General features: G+C 38.3%; 1 protein-coding gene across 2 annotated transcripts in view; it reads left to right on the forward strand.

The window, feature by feature from the left end:
• Positions 1-5,365: 5,365 nt before the first annotated feature.
• The window catches only part of CBLB (Cbl proto-oncogene B), a 126,343-nt gene continuing 111,776 nt past the window's right edge, over positions 5,366-19,932 (forward strand). For both annotated transcript variants that reach the window (XM_063457469.1, XM_063457470.1), the window contains exon 1: positions 5,366-5,766. In XM_063457469.1, coding sequence (XP_063313539.1) covers positions 5,587-5,766 — 180 coding nt within the window. In that variant the 5' untranslated portion in view covers positions 5,366-5,586. The remainder of the gene's footprint in view (positions 5,767-19,932) is intronic.

The raw sequence follows: 19,932 nt of genomic DNA on the forward strand, positions 1-19,932 counted from the left end.
TATAAAAGAGCAGAAATCCTTGCATATTAGTCCAGCATTAGTGATGTCCCGAACGGTTCGCTGGCGAACATAGCTTGTTCGCGTTCGCAACGGATGGCGAACATATGCGATGTTCGGTCCGCCCCCTATTCGTCATCATTGAGTAAACTTTGACCCTGTACCTCACAGACAGCAGACACATTCCAGCCAATCAGCAGCAGACCCTCCATCCCAGACCCTCCCACCTCCTAGACAGCATACAATTTAGATTAATTCTGAAGCTGCATTCTTTTTTTTTATTATTATTTTTTTTTGTGTGTGTTTCTGTTTATTATACATTATCCTCCATAGCCAGTAACCGGTGTTTATTATACATTATCCCCCATAGCCAGTAACCTGTGTTTATTATACATTATCCCCCCCATAGCCAGTAACCTGTGTTTATTATACATTATCCCCCCATAGCCAGTAACCTGTGTTTATTATACATTATCCCCCATAGCCAGTAACCTGTGTTTATTATACATTATCCCCCACATAGCCAGTAACCTGTGTTTATTATACATTATCCTCCCATAGCCAGTAATCTGTGTTTATTATACATTATCCCCCCATAGCCAGTAACCTGTGTTTATTATACATTATCCCCACATGAGACTAGTGAATAACATAATACATGAACGGTTAAGATAAAGGCATGTAAGGAACTACGACAATAAACTCTTTAGGAGGTGAAATAATGACATGTTTAAACGCTTGCTACTTTACGATTAGATAATGTGCAGAGAGCAGTTCATGTGATCAAAGGCATGGTGTGGAGGATCGGCTATAGTGGGACATGCTTGGCCTGCTGCTGTTTACTGCTTGTGCTCATCTGATCCCTTCTGGGCACCAGGTACAGACCCTGGGAGTCCCTGATACCTGGAACAACAAAGGCAAGTCTCTGGCTGAGTGCCGGGTTCGCGGCTTGAGGTGGTGGAAGCTTGTTTTGTCGGGTGGTCGGATCTGTCCCGGTGGTGCTTCACGTCCGGTGCGGGATTGTGGTGGCTTAAGGTGGAGGCGAATGCTTGACGCGGGGCAGGCTCTGCATTTCTGTTTGTGCCTCCGGTCCCGTCTTCGACACCTTTTGCGTTGGTGGATTTTAATGGGGACTGCTTCGCTTAGCTGTGGTGGAGCTTGTTGGGGCTGTGGTGGAGCTTGTTGGGGCTTCCTGCTTGTTATTTGCTTCCAAAATTGATTAAAGAGTCTGTCCAGCTTAGACTCAATATCCTGCCATGCTTTGCTGGTACCAGGAGGACACGCGACTGCCGCCATATTGGGAGAGTCACAGATGAGTATGTCAGCCTGGGCGGCTGTGCTCTGTGCGTCCGTTAGCTCCAGACAGCCTCTCAGGGGTGGACCGGGATAACCCCCACCAGTCCGAGGGGGGGGGGTAACGGAGCACCTGCCGGGAAGTAGCTGCTCCTGGGCCCGGTCCACCCCTGATCGGCCGCCGCTCCCGCCCGGTGAGCACCAGGCCACACTTGCCACGCGGAGGTAAGATTCTGTCGAGTTGCTGACCGCTATTAAGCATGTCGGGTCGGTCAGGTGGGAGCAACATTGCTGGGTCATCCCCTTCTGGGGTGAAATTCGCTTGTTGACAGCTGCTTAAAGTGAGAAGTACGTCTTTCCTCCATGACAGCTAGGCCCTGCCCCCCGGAAGCTGCATTCTTAGTGAGAGGAGGGACAGTGTAGCTGCTGCTGATTTAATAGGGAAATCAATAGCTAGGCTAGTGTATTCAGTGACAGCTAGAACATCAGTCTGTTTTTTGTTTTTTTTCCTGTGTAGTCTAATTGCAGTTGCCTGCCTGACAGCGTGTGTGTCAGGCTCACAGCGTATACTGTGCCCACTTGCCCAGTGCCACCACTCATATCTGGTGTCACAATAACTTGCATTTAAAAAAAAAAAAAACTTTTTTGACTGTAATATAATAGCAGTCAGTTTCCTTCACACGTGTGCGTTTCAGGGCCTGCCAGGGCACAGTGTCACACCAGTGCAACTCATATCTGGTGTAACAGTAGTGTACAAAAAAAATACAGGGGGCTTGTTGTCACCTTTCGGGGACCCTTGGTGTTGAACGTGGCTGGGTGGAGGAAGAGACCTTCAATGACATCAGTGAGGACAAGGAACGGGACATGGCTAGCTTGGTATCCAACCTTGTGCAAATGGGGAGTTTGCGGTTGTGCAAATGGACTGTTTGTGGTTGTTTGCGGTGCGTTAAACGGGGAGTTTGGTCTGTCACTGTGAAGCGGGCGTAACCCTTACACTACCTGATCGATACAACATCATACCTGATGTTTTAAAGCACGTTATTCCAAACAATTTAGGAATGTTAGGTGATTTATGCCCTTTATGGATTAAAACCAGACTCTGCATCAACTATGCGATTTTCCATGGGAGTTTTGCCATGGCTCCCCCTCCGGCATGCCACAGTCCAGGTGTTAGTCCCCTTGAAACAACGTTTCCATCACTATTGTGGCCAGAAAGAGTCCCTGTGGGTTTTAAAATTCGCCTGCCTATTAAAGTCTATGGCGGTTCGCCCGGTTCGTCCGTTCGCGAACATTTGCGGAAGTTCGTGTTCGCCATTTGCGAACGGAAAATGTTATGTTCGTGACATCACTATCCAGCATTATGATAAATATTGACTAAGGGTAAATTTTGCCTCAATCTTCTGTAAAAATCCATGATCCAGACCCATATTGAATTGCTAGAAGTCATCCACCAGACTCTAGATTAACCTATATTTTCTCAATAATTGTAACAAGAGCAATCTGCTACTCTTGTAAACCTCCATTACATGATACTAGCATTAGTCACTGCATTATCTGACCTGATCACAAACATTTTAAGAGCATTCTTTGCCTGCAGAAGGCAGGGGAGGCAACTATTTAAATATCAATATCAATGAGAAGGTATGGGCGAGAGACCCCAAACTTTTTAGAAAGAAAAAAAAAATCCTCTGTTAAACAGATGTAGGTTTGGATATACTCAAACCCGCAGATACAAAAGTAAATATAAATAAATTATTTAAAAAGCTTTTGGAGTACATGGAAACTCCTCATATCTTTTCATGTGTTACTCATAGAAACACACTTTGAAACAGGGGTTCTTAGAGGTATTTAGGCATAATAACATAGTGATCTAACGTTTGTGTTACACCTCCCATAAACTATGTATATTATTTTGTTTATTTGCATTAGCGTAAGGTAATCATACGCCGAGCACTCAAAACTATCCTTATTTTAAAGATGAATTTATTTGTTTTCAAGCAAATACTTTTGGGGTCCCTAGCTTATTTTGGGTTCAATTCTGAAATGTCTTTTTCAAGACCATTTTTATTTTCAATATTGTTATGGTGATCATCTGAATTGGAGACCCCTGAGAACTCTATTATTTGAAAGACATGTGTGCTATATTTCAAATAAAGGGTTTTGGTGGTGTTTAGTTAATTATACACCCACATTAAAAGCCTTTTACTCTAAACATTTTTGTTAAATAACTGAGAGATTGCACAAGACAGTACATAATGTAAACATGATCCATTAAGATTTTCTAATTTTATTGGAAGCTTTTTCATAAACAGAATAATTTTTCTTATCATTAGTGTCAGCATTACCATGGTGATTACATTGCAGACGTCCCCTCACATCCTTTAAATAGAAGTTTCTGGTGGTCTCTGGCTTATTTACATGGAAATTTATGTATTTTTACAAACTGCCCTAAATGTTCTAAGGTCCAAGTTTCTAGAAACAGGCAATCATCATTATAAATTAAGTTATGACAGAACCCTCAAAACACCCTTTTTTGGGGGAAAATGGATTTGCCACCTTTTACACAAGTGCTTTAATAGATCTCTAGCAGTATATGTGCAAACGCTACCAGTGCCATACAAATGCGGGAGTACTACTGTTTCAAGAGAATTTTATCTACATTGAAAACCAGCCACTAAGAGATGCACATATCTTTGAATGACTTGAAAGGATGTTCTATCAACTTTTTTTTACTGTGAATTTGCAGTTACTCTAGACCTGGAAACGTACGTAACCTAAGCCCCTTGTGGTCTAGTTCCTTTCCTGTCTTAATTATATACCATGTTAGATTTTCTACATGACAAAAAAATTGACATGCAATATTAATAATTTTGGAGGTGCAGTTTTGGAATTTGAACATCTGCTACACTGTGATTACCCTTAAACATGGTGTACCATTGTTTTTAGGATTAAAAAAAATTCTGTTTGTCATAATATGAAAGTTCAGATTATCAAATGATTACATCAAGTGTTGTGAGATGAATTATTGTGTAAGAGCATAAATATTTTTTTCTTAACCATCCCACGCACTTCAAAAATATTTGTTTCACAGTTTCTTTTCACACCAGATTTTTAAAAATAAAATAAGATATACATTTCAACTTTGTGCAATTCAAACATGTTTATTTTTATGATATAAAGTGTTTTATGTTACCTGTATGGTAAGAAAACTGATGAGTTATTATAGTTATTATGCAGTTATTTAATCTTTGTATAGGTTTGCTATACCCCTCTCCCCCAAAGAAAGTTGCTTCTTTTGTATTTTTTGCAGCTGTATTTTCAGTTTGGCTTAAAAACATTATACATTAAACGAAGAATAAACAAGTAAATTAATCAATGACTGCAGGAGCAGTAGCAGTGACTCTATATAACTCTCAGATAAGCAGCATACACATGCTCTTAATAGTAAATACATGCATGATTTTTGGACTTAGTGTTAATAAATGTAAAGAAAATGCTACAAACTATTTTCTCTTAACACAGATTGCTAGAGATAACTGACTGAGTAGTTACGACAACTATTGGACATTTTAAAGTAAAGTCTCTTCGTCACTACAAGATGAACAAACACCTACTATTCTTCTCTCCCTGTTCTACCATCTGTCTCATCCTAAAGCTCCCAGTTGTGCCTTAGTCAATCTCCCATGTGTCTCTCTCACACCATGCCCATGATTTCTTTTCCATTAACATGTGTTTTCTCTCCCAAGACCCCTCCTCCCTAATCTCTCAGTCCCCCTACTGACCCTTCTATACTCTAACTCTAAGATGATCATACTGCCCCTTTAATTAGAGACACCTAGAAAAAACACATTTCCTGAAAGGCAGCAAAGCAACATTATTTTAAGAGTGTCTCAGTGTATATTGACATAAGTCAGCCAGTGGCATGTAGTCACCCTGTGTAACCCCCCCTGCTAACCACTCTTCTTTCTCTTCCTAGTGCCATGCAGCAGCAGGTTTAGGCAGGGGAGCCGGTCTTCTGTGTGCAATAGGTGTCTGTCACTTTAAAGGGACTGTGCTCTCCTCCCTCCTACTCCGGTGACCTCACCAGCTCTGCCTGCAGATCGGCTAGGAAGGGAGAAGGAGGGGAGGCAGAGTTTGCGGAGCCCCAACACCAGGCACCGGAATCAAAAGGGGGAACACGGGCAGCTCCGGGGTGACCATAGCCAGTCAGTGTGTGCTGCAGGGGACATTGCCCCCCAGCCTGTCCTTTGTGTCCCTGCGGCCGTGTCCCAGGCTCCGCTCCCAGTCACCCGCTCCATGGCCAGCAGCAGCGGCAGCGCTCTGACCGGGCGTCTCCCGGGGGCCCGGGGAGCCAACCCTCGCAAGGGCCGCATCCTGGGATTATTCGATGCCATCCAGGACGCGGTGGGACCCCCGAAACAGGCGGCGGCCGATAAGAGGACGGTGGAGAAGACCTGGAAACTGATGGACAAAGTGGTGAGACGGGGTAGAGGGAGAGTGGGGGGTTTAAGGTTGGATATTGGCATGTGGTGGTCCTAAACTGCCCCCAGTCTTGCCCCAAATGGGGGGGCCTGCATTCACAGTGGAGGAGGGGGTGGGGGAAGAAAAGAAACTATAACACTTGAGAATTCATTGTTTTGGCAATCTAAACACCTTTGTTAGTAAACTTTTATTTACAGCTCAGCTGCCAGATGTTTCTGCATTACCCCCAACCCCCCAAAAGTGCAGTTTTGTCACATTATTACATGTAATGTGTGTGAGGCATGGCATTCTGGAACTAGACCATGTACACACATATATTTAAAAATCAAGGGATGACAGGAGAAATTGTTGTAGAATTTCAGATATGGGTAGAACTATTTACACCCACACTGCTTTCATTTATTTTAAGACGATATGAATAGGTAACGAAGTCACAGAGTCTTACATTGTGCACTTAAAAAGTTAGCTTTCAGTTGTAACTACAGTGTCTTAAGTACTCTGCTTCCTGGCTTCTGAAGTTGGCCAAGGTTTGTCGATAGAATAAAAAAAAAAATGGGTATTACACAGATACATTAGTTAATTATTCCTGACTTTACAATGAAATATTTCTATATACATATTTGCTCATAGCTATTATTCAATGACATCATTACAGGTATATTAGTGTCATTGACAATGTTGTGGGTTGGAACACAGGAGGATATGTTGGTAGTAATACAATGTAATTCCTAAGACTAGAGGGATATGCAATAAAGGGCCCATGTGTTGACCACTCTTGTACTCTGTGAAACATTGAGAAGGGGCCTGGGGGTTTAGTTAAAGCTGCATGAGGTACCCAGCTGCGTTTGTTCCATGAAGTCAGCAGTGGCTAGTTGTAGCATGCTGGGACTTTTTTTCTTTCTCTCAATCTCTCTCTCTTTCCTTCAGTATTCCAAGATAAGATTTGTTTATAGTTGTAAATCACTGCTCCTGAAATATTTATCTGTGTGTATTTTGTATTTGCATGTGTGTATATTTTATATATATATATATATATATATATATATATATATATATATATATATATATATATATATGTGTGTGTGTCTATAGTCACATATGAGCCAATAAATCCAAGACAAATGGGCATTTGCTGATATTTGTGGAAACATTTAAAAATGTCTATTCCATGTATAGAGCAAAAAGGTTAACATTTTGGAACTCACTTGACCTTTTTTCAAGAGAAAGGACCATGTGAGGTCTGTAACTTTTTGGATCAAGATACATTATGCGTGTGTCAGTGATTTGTCAGGCCTGTGATAGTGATATGTTGTTTTATTATTTCACTTCTAAATATTATAAATTTGGCAGCTCTACAGAAGTTACTTTACATCGATATACATGTGTGAGAAACCTACTGCAGTTATACACCTGACAGAGGTTTACTCACTAAAATGGGAATTGACCTAGAGATTGAAGATCTTTGACTTTATTAACGTGGCCTAAATTTGTATTTCGTTGGCCATGTCCTGGCAATTACCTTTTTAGTTATTATACAAATGCACATCGAAAAAGAACAAAGGTGACTTCTGCATTGAAACAGAAAAAAGGATCTTGTTCTTGTTTGAGGATGTTATTGACCACAATGTATGCATAAAGTTGACCACATTATTGTACCACATTTCTCTGCCATTCGATTATTACTTTATCCATACAGTGCACAGAATGTTCCACTGTGAGAATAGTCACAATTGTGCCCCATGTTTTGTCCCCACGTATAAAACCCACCTATACATCTTGCTAAATATGCAATCACAGAGGAAAATATATTACACGAATCATGATTTTTCTACTGTGCTATTTTTGTCTTTGCATTTTCCTACAATAAAAAAGAAACAAAAAAAAACTCCCAAGCTGTTACATTTTAGGACATTCATCTTTCATGCTTCCGGGTATTTAGTCCTTTTCTTTGAGACATCTGTAAAGATTTGTCTGCAAAATAATTTTATTTTTTTTTACATTCATAAATGGATTGTGTATGTATCTTGACAAGTAATTTTGATGGGTTCGGCTAAGAACTCTTGACATTTGGAAAGTTTGAGTCTTGGAGAGAGACAATATTTATCAGATGTACACGTGTGTGTGTGTGTCTGTAAATATAAATTCCAGGCTATGGTCTAATTCAAAGAATCTTTAGAACAAGACAAAATACCAGGTATTAATGGATCTTGAAACTAAAATATGTTTAATTTAACTAGGATACACAGTTTCAAAAGCAGGGGAATTGCTTTGAAGGTAACTATGTAAGTCTCAGACAAAATGTATATGTACCTTTTTGATGTCTTGTCTACATATGACAGTTTGAAGGCCCCTATCCACATTAGCCTACAAGATAAATTAAAATGCCTAAATCAAGATGCAAATACCTAATTATGTGATTTGTATGCTTTTTATTGACCTTAACATTAACAGAATAAGGCAATATATACAATTATTATGATTCACATTAACCTTGGATGATGATGGTGTGTGTGTGTATTTATATATTTATAGAGAGAGAGAGATTTGTTTTCAAACTTTTTAAAACTTTTGCTATTTATTATAAATCCTTTTATGTGGGGTCAGTTTTACTTGGACACTTTTTATTTACAGACTTTGTGACAGGATATCTGTTTAATATTAGTCCATATTGCCACGTTTTATTATATCAAATGTGACTATTAATATCTCTAATTTATGTAACCTGTCCATAGGCTTGCACTAACATTGGGTTAGTGACTGTGTGTGACTTGTTATAGTATGTATAGCTCTCTAGATGATAATTATTATATTTCACATAATTAATATATGACACCCCAATACTGATTTAATTTTATAAAATATCGGGATTTAGCAGGTTACTGCTACTGTTATGGACACTTAAAATAATATGTTAATTTGGAAAACACATGTGCTTCATCATTGTAGACTGTATTTAAATAACTTTTATTGCATTTATAGAAGTAAGTGTTAAGCAGGTTTTGACCACCCGTATCATTCCTAGCCAGGCTGCAACCGCTGGAAAAATGTAGGTTACTCAAAGTGTTTATAGTGCTTCTTATATTGTTTGTAGCCGGAGTGGTAAAACAATATTACTAATATTAATATGGATTATGTATTTAGTTGAGCATGAATTTGGAATCATTTAAGAGTTCTGATTAGTCACCTTATATTGGCATGATGCCGATAATAGTTTAATGATTAAAGGAAACATGAATCATTTTTTGGATATGATGGTATTGTGTCGCACACATTGTTTTTTTTTTTTTATGCGACTTCTTATTGTAGACAAGTGTCCGATAATGCAATAGAAATTCCACAATAATTGATAATGTCAGTAGGAATATTGCTATTCATTTTACAGAATGAAAGATATCTCTGGCTAAAAAGTCCAGGCCCTAGCTCCTTACCTTTCTGTTTACTATTGCAAGCTGTGCCTCTTAATAAATACACGGCTTCTTCTCTGATCTTTTCATCATCTTAATGTGCCAATACCCAAAATTTAACAGTTGGTAAAGAGGCAATTTCTTGACCCAGTGGATCATTTGAAGGTGTAGATAACTTTTTTTTTTTTTTTAAATAAACAACTAAAATCTGCCTTCTAGCTACAATTAATGGTTCAAGAAAGCAGGTAGGTATTTGTTCCAGAACTTAGCTTTTTGGACTATCAAATATGTAACAACAGTATTATTAATTAAACTTTGGTTCAGCTTTTTTTTTTTTTTTTTTTTTTAAAGTTTATTATCACTAAAGATATTAGGCATCCTACTAATATGCATTTAATTACATCATTGACATTATTGATATAAACTCTTTTATTGTTTTACAAAATGGCCTAACTACTTTTTTAAGAGTAGTTTGGCGTTTTTAATAATGCCAAATGCATCAAACGCTTGCAGATACTTAAATGAGGAATCTGCCTATAAATGTAGCATGGTATTTGTATGCTGACAATGGCTATGTCTGTGGGATTTTTTCCCCCTTCTTTTTTAAAAATAAATATTTTGCCTGTCAAGTGGTGTTTGTAAGATTTGTGTTTGTCTGTGACTCTATATACACTCACATTTAAATGAGCTTGAATACTAATCTTTTAGTCAACAAGCATGGTTCCACAAAAACTGGACAATTTTTGACAATGTTGTCCAAATTGTGAATTGTGAATTTTGATTGTGAATTCATGGTATTTGAAAAAAATGTCTGGCAGATGTGCTTTGTCAGTGTATTAACACTACCAAGTTTTTTGTGACATAAGTCAAAGTCCTGGGGGAGGTTTTAAAGAGAGCTATTATTTAACCATTTTGGCCCTTGGGGTCTGTTGATGTATCCCTTCCAGTTGCCCTGGTAAAGGGTACACTAATGAAATAATAAATATAAAAAAAATAATATATATATATATATATATATATATATATATATATATATATATATATATATACAGCTGGTATAGCTGGTAGTGTAGGGCTTGGAATGTTATTGGCCCATGTCTAATTTATGAGATAGCAGTTGATATAATTTTTTTCATTAAATATAGGTTTGTAAACTTCATATGAAACCTATTTTAGTATAATTAGTTGTCATTTCAACTATTTCCTAACTTTTGTTCTGACAAAAGTCAATTGCACTTAAGATTATTGTCTAACTATTAAAAACAATTTTTTCAGTATGTATGGCTGTAATATCACTCAAAACTCTAATACATCTGTGTTTGGAAAGCCTATATGATAACATTTTGATGTTTAATACACAAGCAAGTATTATATGCAAAACATAAGCAGAACATTGTTTGTTCTGAAATACTTCATTAGTGAAAAAGCAGTGGAAACAATGACGCATCAGACTGTAAAAACATGCATTCCTGTAACTGGCATGCTACAGATCTTAAAAGCAAAGTATTTGCTGTTGATTCAGTTTTAGATTTCAAAAGTTCACATGTACCAACATTTAGCCAACATACAAATACTGCAGCTTTGGAACACTGTGGGGTTTATTCACTAAACACTTCATTGTTGTGAGTAGAAAAGTGTTTTGCCAAGAACAGCAGGTTCAAATTAATCTACAGTTCTCTACCTCAATAGTCAACAAAGTATTGTTTATAGGAGCACTATAGTGTTAGGAATACAAAGCTGTATTCCTAACACTAAAGCTTCCCTCTGCCCCCGTGAGTCCCCTTGCGGAATAGAAAGAGTTAAATAACTTTTTAAACACTTAGCTTATTGCAGTACCGAGGTTCCTCTGTGCTGGACTCGTCTCTGCTTCTGACATCAGCACAAGGGGAACCTGTGCGGTGAGTGCCATGCGTGCATTAGGCCTTCCCCATTGGAAAACATTGAATCAATTTTTTTTAATGCGGTTTTGCAAGAAGCTGCATGTCCTCATGCAAAAGTATAAGGACATCCAGCATCGTTTTACGGAGCTCCGTGAAAAGCCAGGAAGCACCTCTAGTGGCAGTCTTAACCCTTTAATGTAAACGTGGACACAGTACCTAGGCCAGGGGTAGGCAACCTATGGCATGTGTGCCATGCGCTGCACTCAAGGTGTTTTTGCACGGCACTCAAGGCTGCTAGAGCCCAACATGCTCTGACCTATCAGGTGTCCCAGTGAAACTTCAGATATCTGCTAATACGAAAAGATGATGAAGGGCATTCCTCAATAAGTGATCTCAGATCAATTCATTCCAGCACTTGTGAATGGGAATCCACACTGGAGTAAAGCAGCCCACAACAGCTATTGCAGCTACTGCCAGGCCTGCCTGGTCCCCACTGGACCCCAGAGAAGCCACCCATACTGCTAAATATACACAGAAATGCAGAATAACGCTCCCCTCATACAGATAATACGAACAGCCCACACAAATACCCCCTATCTGCACAAACGCAACACCACTAACAATCTACATACATGCACACAACCCCACATGCAGCCTCTCACATGCAATACCCCAAACAGCCCCACACATACACACCCCACCAAACACACAATGTGACATATCCATCCACACAGAATTCTGCAAGCAGCCCCCATACACAGCCACAAACTATAACACAAACTACTCATTAACATAAACAATATATTAGCTCACATACACACAAATACAATGATACAAAGCAACTGCAGTATAAATAACACAAGCAGAATACGGCAATAAACACACCACAATTTAAAAAAAATAAGACCATCACGCTACGGGACATCACAATCTTATTTCAGCACAGTGCTGCTAAAAGGTTGCCTAACCCTGACCTAGACCAATTCAATAAGATGAAGTGGTTTTGGTGTCTATAGTGTTTCTATAACTGAATAAAAATATCCACTGTCACATATTCTTTTTCTTCCCATTCTTTAGTGATACTAATAATTGTTTTATCTTTTTAATATTTTGTGCAGAAAAAGCTTTTTGCAAGCAGAGGGTGTATTGCTGCTGACAATTTGTGTGTGTTGTGTTTTTTTTTTTAATACAGTAAATCAATTCCATCATTGGTGCTACCAGAGTGAGCAAGGAAAAGAATGAATAGGACACATCTTAGATTATTTTCAAAGCCCCATTATAGTCTAAAATTTTATAATTTTATCCTGGTCTCAAATTGGGTCCAGGTTCAGATGCACATGTTGATCTTTTGGTCATTTTAATGTTTTACAATATGAATCTATTATCTAGTTCTTGGCACCTTTTATTTTTAGGTGACTGGATATATTGATTTCACAATTAAATGCTAGATACAGAGATGCACAGTCCAAAAAGGAGAAAAGAAAGTTAAAACTTGTTGTGAGGAAAGTGCTGTCTTCAAGTTTTAACTTCAAGTTGTTGACTTTTCTTAGTTCCCGGTTGTAACTTCATCAGATTAAAAACCAAACATTTTGTTTTGCTTTATAAAATTTCAAATTAGAATGATTACAAACTAAACATGAGCATTTATATTTTTAGCTTGCAAAGCTTTTTCACCATAATCTTACAAGTGCCCTCCACTATACTTTGCTTTTACACTTTTAATTGTTTTAAGGTTTCCAGCTGTAAAACTATGACATCTTTCAGAAAGTGATTTTAATCAAATGAGTGTGGATTTTTTAAATTTTCTATGATGCATGTATTTGCACAAAGGACTGTACGAATATAGCTGTTCCTTGGTGTATGTGTAAAAAGTCTAATCCTGTGGCTCTATTTTTGTTTCAGACCTTTTGTCTATCTTTCTTTAGAACAAACAAACATTTTTCTTGATAGTAGTAATAATACAATCCCATTGAGGTTAATGCGATTGTAAAGGTTGTTTCCACTTCATCTGTCAGTTCTATTTCCAGAATAGTAAATTGCGTGAGATAGGATTTGTTCTTCAGTTATCGATCCAGTAAAAATTTAAAAAGTTCAGTGTGCTTTTCAGTCTTCCATTAGAAATAAAAGGAAATACAAATTATATAATATTCTCTTTACTGCTGTGTTTTTGTACTCCAACATGGTGATGCATGCATGCGAAAAGTTGTGTTTTAACTGCCCAGTTTTGTATAGCATACAAAATGCCATACTGGGTTTGAGATACATAAAAGGTGTTTATTCTCTAAACCAGGGGTAGGCAACGTTCAGCACACCAAATCATGTGGACTACATCTCCTCTGATGTTTTGCAAGCATTATGGGAGATGTAGTCCACAACACCTGGAGTGGCAAAGGTTGCCTACCCCTACCGTGCACAATGAATTGACATAAGTATGTTCAATTATGCACCATACCATTGCAGGTTATTTTCAAATGTTGTAATGCAGGGCTCGACAAACCCCCGGTACCAGGTTACCACGGTGACTAGAAATTTTGTCCTGGCATCTAGGATTTGAGAGACCATTACCTCCAAAGTGGGCGTGCAGTGGCCAGAGTATCACGCCACTCTGGCTGCAGCATCACTAAGCGGTGCACAAGGGAGCAGAGCAGGAAGATCACAGTTCCCTCGCCGCCCACCTACACTACGCAAAAACGGCTGGCCACCACTCTCTCCCAGCCGGCCACCCACTAGACTCCAGGGAAAGCCCATCCACTCCAGCTCTCCCAAAGGTAGGAAGGCTGGTTGGATTAAAATTAAATAAAACATATAATAATGTTTAAGTGTGTTTGTCAGTTTGTGTGTCTGTCTATAGTTTGCCTGTCAATGAGTGTGTTTATCTGTCAGTGAGTGTGTGTGTGTGTCTGTCAGTGAGTGTGTCTGTTAGTGTGTGTGTGTGTGCCTGTCATGGTGTGTGCATCTCTATGCACCTCTATGCGGAACCTTCAGCGCCTCCATGCAGAGTGTGAAGACGCTGAATGTAAGTGCATCACAATGTGCGGCACTGAGATAGCAATCACTTATGTGGCCGTCTGAGTGCCATGAGAGGTGTCACTAGACAGCAATGCAAACTGTGCATTGGCAGTGAAATGGTTGTTCACTGTGAAAAGGCAGTGTTTACATTGAAAAGCCTGCAGAGACAGGCTTTAGACAACCAAAGTCTTATTACACCATGCTCTACTGGTTAAAGGGGAACTTTCATTTCTGTGGAAAATACAAGATTCGAATAAAACATTTAAAGTTACCTACAACTCCTGTTATTATTTTTTTCATTTAATGTCCTGCTAAAATATAATATGTATCGCAATTTAGCCAATGGCATCATATTTTACTTCAAACAATGCAAACCCATGGAAAACATTGCAGACAGGAGACAAAATGGACACATTGTTTCTTTTCTATGACTGCCAGGTGCAAAACAATGCTTGACAGGAAGCTAATTTGGAGATATCCAGTTGCATGACAGAGAAGTGTGTACATTTCTACATTTTTTTTATTTTTCACAAATACCAAATTGTTCAATACATAGATAAGTAAACAAAATATTAAAAATCCTGGGTAGTAACAATTCCCCTTTAGAGTGTTTAGGCCTAATATCACATTAAGGAACTATTAGGCAAAAATAATTTAATTTGTAAAAAAAAAAAAATAGATTTACTCTAAATGAAAATTTGCATGCAATTAATTATAATTTTTTCCTTCGTATACTAAAAACAGCTTGTGAAAACTGCAAATCTTGATTATAGAGCAGTTCACTACCGCAGGAAATCCCGCAAATCTATGTTCAGGACAACTTCCCCGAACATAGATTAGCTCACTTGCCGCATGGAATCTCTGAAATCTACGTTCGAGGAAAATTCCCCGAACATAGACCAGCTCTCAAACATGGGGAATTCCTTGAACCCCACGCTAGAGAGCTGGTCGTAAGTCCGAGCTGTCATAATGCAGGTAGGTCGCAAAGTGAGGACCACCTGTACTTTATTTTTGTTACTTGTTCTACCCCTTAATTAAAATTGTAAAACACTGCAAAAAACGTCTGTGCTATAAATGTCAGTAATAATTATAGTATAATAGTTAGATAAAATCAGTATATAGTTTTTGGGACAATCATTGGTCCAGCACTCCTGTGTTCCTTTGTAGTTCATTTTAAAGTATTTTTTGTTTGTTTTGTTTCTTAGAATTTTGGGTTCTCCATGTATTCCATTGTGTTGCCTAACCGTATCAATCTCAATTTTCTTTACAGTTGAGTTGATATTTTTGGATTTATACAGCACTGTGAACAGTATGACTAATAGCATGTTACCTATATTTAAATATAATTTTCCATAAAAAAAAAAAAAAAAAGAAATTTAAACTTGAAATGCATTCTGAAGTTTTCTACTTTCTTCACATTTTTATTGCTGCTTTAAAGTCTCAATAGTAATACCACTTGCAGCATTACAAATGTTCCACAACTTATGGATGACGTTGCCTGACGATAAAATGGATGTTTAACATAACTTCTAGTGGGCTACTGTCTGTTAGTTTAAAATGTGCATAGTGTTTTATATTTTACTGCTACTCAAATAGTTTGGAGTAATATTCAATTGTAATTGGATTTTGTAATATGCTCTTCTTGCCCTTTCCTGATACATAATCTATATTATTTATAATATATTCTACATGTACCCTTTAGTCAAAGTTCATGGTGCCTTGCTTAGTTTCTAGTGAATATCCGGCAGACACGATGTATCCTTTCCAGGCTACTAATTGAGGAAAATGGCATGCAGGCATCAGGCTCAATAATGCCTTACTAGGTCTAAAAGTTACACACTACCATAGTGCATATATTGTTTTATCATTTACAGCCAGAGAAAGATTAACACCCCACCAGTTACAGGTTTGCACCCTCATACCACCATTCTTTACGTAAGGATGGTAAATGGGGGCAAGCAAATGCTAGTTCTGTCTTATTCTGCCCTGGACCATAGAAAGCAGTCTAAGGTCACTTTATGGTTATTTTGTACATAGTCTTCATCAAATAAGTAGTGCATCTGTGCAAAGCAGACTTCAAGATGACTGTTCCCACAAAGCAAAGGTAAGCTAGGAAATACACTGTAATAAAGGAACAATCCATCTTGTTGCCAATGTTATATGAACTAGAGGTCCTGAGCACAATCTTATTATATTGGTTCAAAATATATACCAAATATATGGTAATGAGTGTAAACATATTTTTTAACTTTTGTACTTTTTAAAGTCTTATGCCCAAGGTAGTACTGATAATACCCAACTGACATACCACTGTGGGGTTTTTTCATCACCACAGTGCATATCAATAAATGCAACCTTGATATGCAATAGGTTCATAAGATTTAATTCTAATGTAGTGATTTCTTTGGAAACAAGGAAATATCTAAAATATCATGATGTTCCCCCTGATGTTAACGGTTGTGATATATTCATCTCTCTATTATACATTGGAGCAAAAGGGTTTACGGGATACATATAGAAAGTCACCCATTTTTCCAAACAGGAACTCCATTTCTATCTATTCTCTGCTAATTTCTTGAAGGGTAGTTTGAAAACTAGCACTACCTGCCAAGATCAACCACTGGCAATAAGATTTCATGCAGTTCAGTTGCAGAGATATGAAATTAGTGTACTAATACATAAAATAGGATAAATGTAATTGAGGTTTAAAATGTCATTTTCTTCCAAGGATAATCTATTTGTATTATTAGCATTGCTTGTACATGGATCTCCTATAATTTCAGAGTTTCCACCCATTTCTTGCCAGCATTTAGAATGATTGCAATTATGTCTTCTCTGAGCTAAAATTGCAAATCATACCACAGATCTATTTTTCACAGCTGGTGATAGGAATAATGATAACTTTGCTATTATTGAAAGATGTTTGCCTATTGGGTTGCTATTTTTTTATTGCTCTGAAATTGAGTTTGCTTGGCTAAATCTTTCGAACCTTGGTGTCTGTTTCTTTTGTGAATTGCTAAGGTACAGTATGGAATGAGAAAGATACTTATAGCTCTAGGGTAGATAAAATAATACTTGTATAAGAGCAAGGAAAATCATTATCCTTTTTTATTGATCATATTTTCTAAAGCATTTAGCTTTTGTGTCTTGTGCTTTTTGATGTTTGAGAAATATTTTGATGTCATTGAATATCCAGGTTGTTCAGTATTATTGCAGTATATGTCAAAGGAAAAAATATAGCACTGGGAACACACCATTCATTCCTAATGCTATAGTGCCCCCTCAACCTAGTTAGATATAAATATATATATTTATATATAAATATAAAAAAATAAACTTTTTGGGGATACATAAATTTCAGCCATATGTCACTTTGCCTCAGCAGAATCATGGTAACGAAAGCTTGGTTCTGAAACAAACCAGAAAAAACAAAGTAGTGTAAAAATGGGCCACTTAGTGTATTGCAAAAGATATACATAATATCATATTACACGCATCAGCCAAAACATTAAACCATCTTGCCTAATATCGTGAAGGTACCCCTAGTGCTGCTGAAACAACAACGAAGGTCCCCCTCATGCTGCGTCAAGGCATGGGCTCCACAAGACCTCTGTGCATGCCCCTTGGTATCTGGCACCAATACATTAGCAGCATATCCTTTAGGTCCTGCAAGTTGTGAGGTGGGGCCTTCATGGATTGATTTGTTGTTCCAGCACATCCCACAGTTGCTCAATCGGATTGAGATCTGTAGAGTTTGAAGGCTAAGGTAACACCTTAAACTCTGTCATGTTCTTCAAACTATTCCTACACAATTCTTGCATTGTGGCAGGGTGCTTTATCTTGCTGAAAGTGGCCACTGCTATCCGGGAACACCATTGCCATGAAGGATTGTACGTGGTCTGCAACATTCTCTCGTTAGATAGTACGTGTTAAAGTAACATCTACATGAATGCAAGGATCTGAGGTTTCCAAACAGAACAATGCCCAGAACAGAACTCTGCCTCTGCCGGCCTGCGTTCTTTCCATCAGTTACCATTTGTCGCTACATGCAAAATTTTGAATCATAAAACAAACATGGTTGGCCATTGCACAACTCATTTGTTTAGTGATTTTGCTACAATTCAGCTGTAGTTTAGGAATTTGACAAATCCGATGATTAGACCAAATTTGGCTGAACTGAAGTTTAGACCTATACAAATTTCTATGTCTAAGAATTAGGTTGAATATGAAGCAGACTTACAAAGTTCTCCACAGGTGTCCTATAATAGCCATTACTTTTTGCACCAAAAATGTAATTTTATGAAAAAGAAAGACTATAGGACTTTGTTTAAATTGTTTGATACACGTGTATGGTATACACCACCATTTTCCTCCCATTTTTCTTCCAAAGTTAAAGGACCACTCTAGGCACCTAGACCACTTCAGCTTAATGAAGTGGTCTGGGTGCCTGGTCCAGCTAGGATTAACCCTTTTGTTTTTTATAAACATAGCAGTTTCAGAGAAACTGCTATGTTTATAATAGGGTTAATCCAGCCTCCAAATCCTCTAGTGGCTGTCTCACTGACAGCCGCTAGAGGCGCTTGCGTGATTCTCACTGTGAAAATCACAGTGAGAGCACGCAAGCATCCATAGGAAAGCATTGTAAATGCTTTCCTATGCGACCAGCTAAATGCGCGCGCAGCTCTTGCCGCGCAAGCGCATTCAGCCGAAAGGGAGGATCGGAGGCGGAGAGGAGGAGGAGAGCTCCCCGCCCAGCGCTGGAATAAAGGTAAGTTTTAACCCTTTACTCTCCATCCAGCCTGGCGGGAGGGGGTCCCTGAGGGTGGGGGCACCCTCAGGGCACTACAGTGCCAGGAAAACGAGTATGTTTTCCTGGCACTATAGTGGTCCTTTAAGAAACACAATTATGGTTTTCCTAAGTGCATACCTTTCGAAATTATAATAACAGTATTTCTTTTGTCTGTTGTTGATCCTGTTGTATAAAAATAAACGCTCTGGATTTTTACCAAATGGAAATTATATATATGCTTGCAAGTCTAAAATGTTTTAAGGCTTCATGTGAAAGGATGTCAATTTGCAATATCATTCAGATACTGTGCTTTGTCGTAAATGCAGCAGCCTTTTTGAAATAGAAATATTGATGCAGAGGCTCATTTTGCATTGAGTTTTAAAATTGATTTTAATTAACAACTTTCAGATGCTGGTTTGATACATTTTTTTATCCTTCGTCATTTGTGTTCTTTGCTAAGCTTTAAAGCAATGTTTGAACTACATAGCCTTATTCTTTCATGTATAATTTTACTCATTATTGCATTCATCGGCTTTATAATAGAAGGTGATCACACACAGAATAAGTGCCATTGGTTAAAAGACACAATTTTGTTTGTATACAATTTGATGTTGCAGTTCCAAGTAGATTCTGCATTCTACGTCTAAACTTTCCAAACTGTTAGCTCTTGGGAACACAGCTTGTCTTGTTCCAGACCTCTGTACAGGGGCGGATTCACAACCTAATCTCGGGAGGGGTAGTGGTGGGAACAATCCAGGCACAATAACCACTTCAGCTCTCTGTAGTGGTTATGGTGCCAGGAGTGCTGTGTCGCACTTCTAGAGTAAGTAGTCTAACCGTTTAAGAACAGTTTGACACCTTACCTAGGGTCTGCCAGGATGGGGGTTGTAGTAAGGGAAATGGACTATAGTAGGGATAGGAGTAGTAGTGTGTGTGTGACATGTGTAATGCAGTGTGTGTGTGATGTGTGGGATGCGGTGTGCGTGTGTGTGTGGGGGGGGATGTGTGGGATGCAGTGTGTGTGGGGGGGGGGGATGCAGTGTGTGTGTGGGGGGGTGCAGTGTGTATGTGTGTGTGT

Source organism: Pelobates fuscus, chromosome 1 (assembly GCF_036172605.1).
Source record: "Pelobates fuscus isolate aPelFus1 chromosome 1, aPelFus1.pri, whole genome shotgun sequence".
Taxonomy (NCBI): domain Eukaryota; kingdom Metazoa; phylum Chordata; class Amphibia; order Anura; family Pelobatidae; genus Pelobates; species Pelobates fuscus.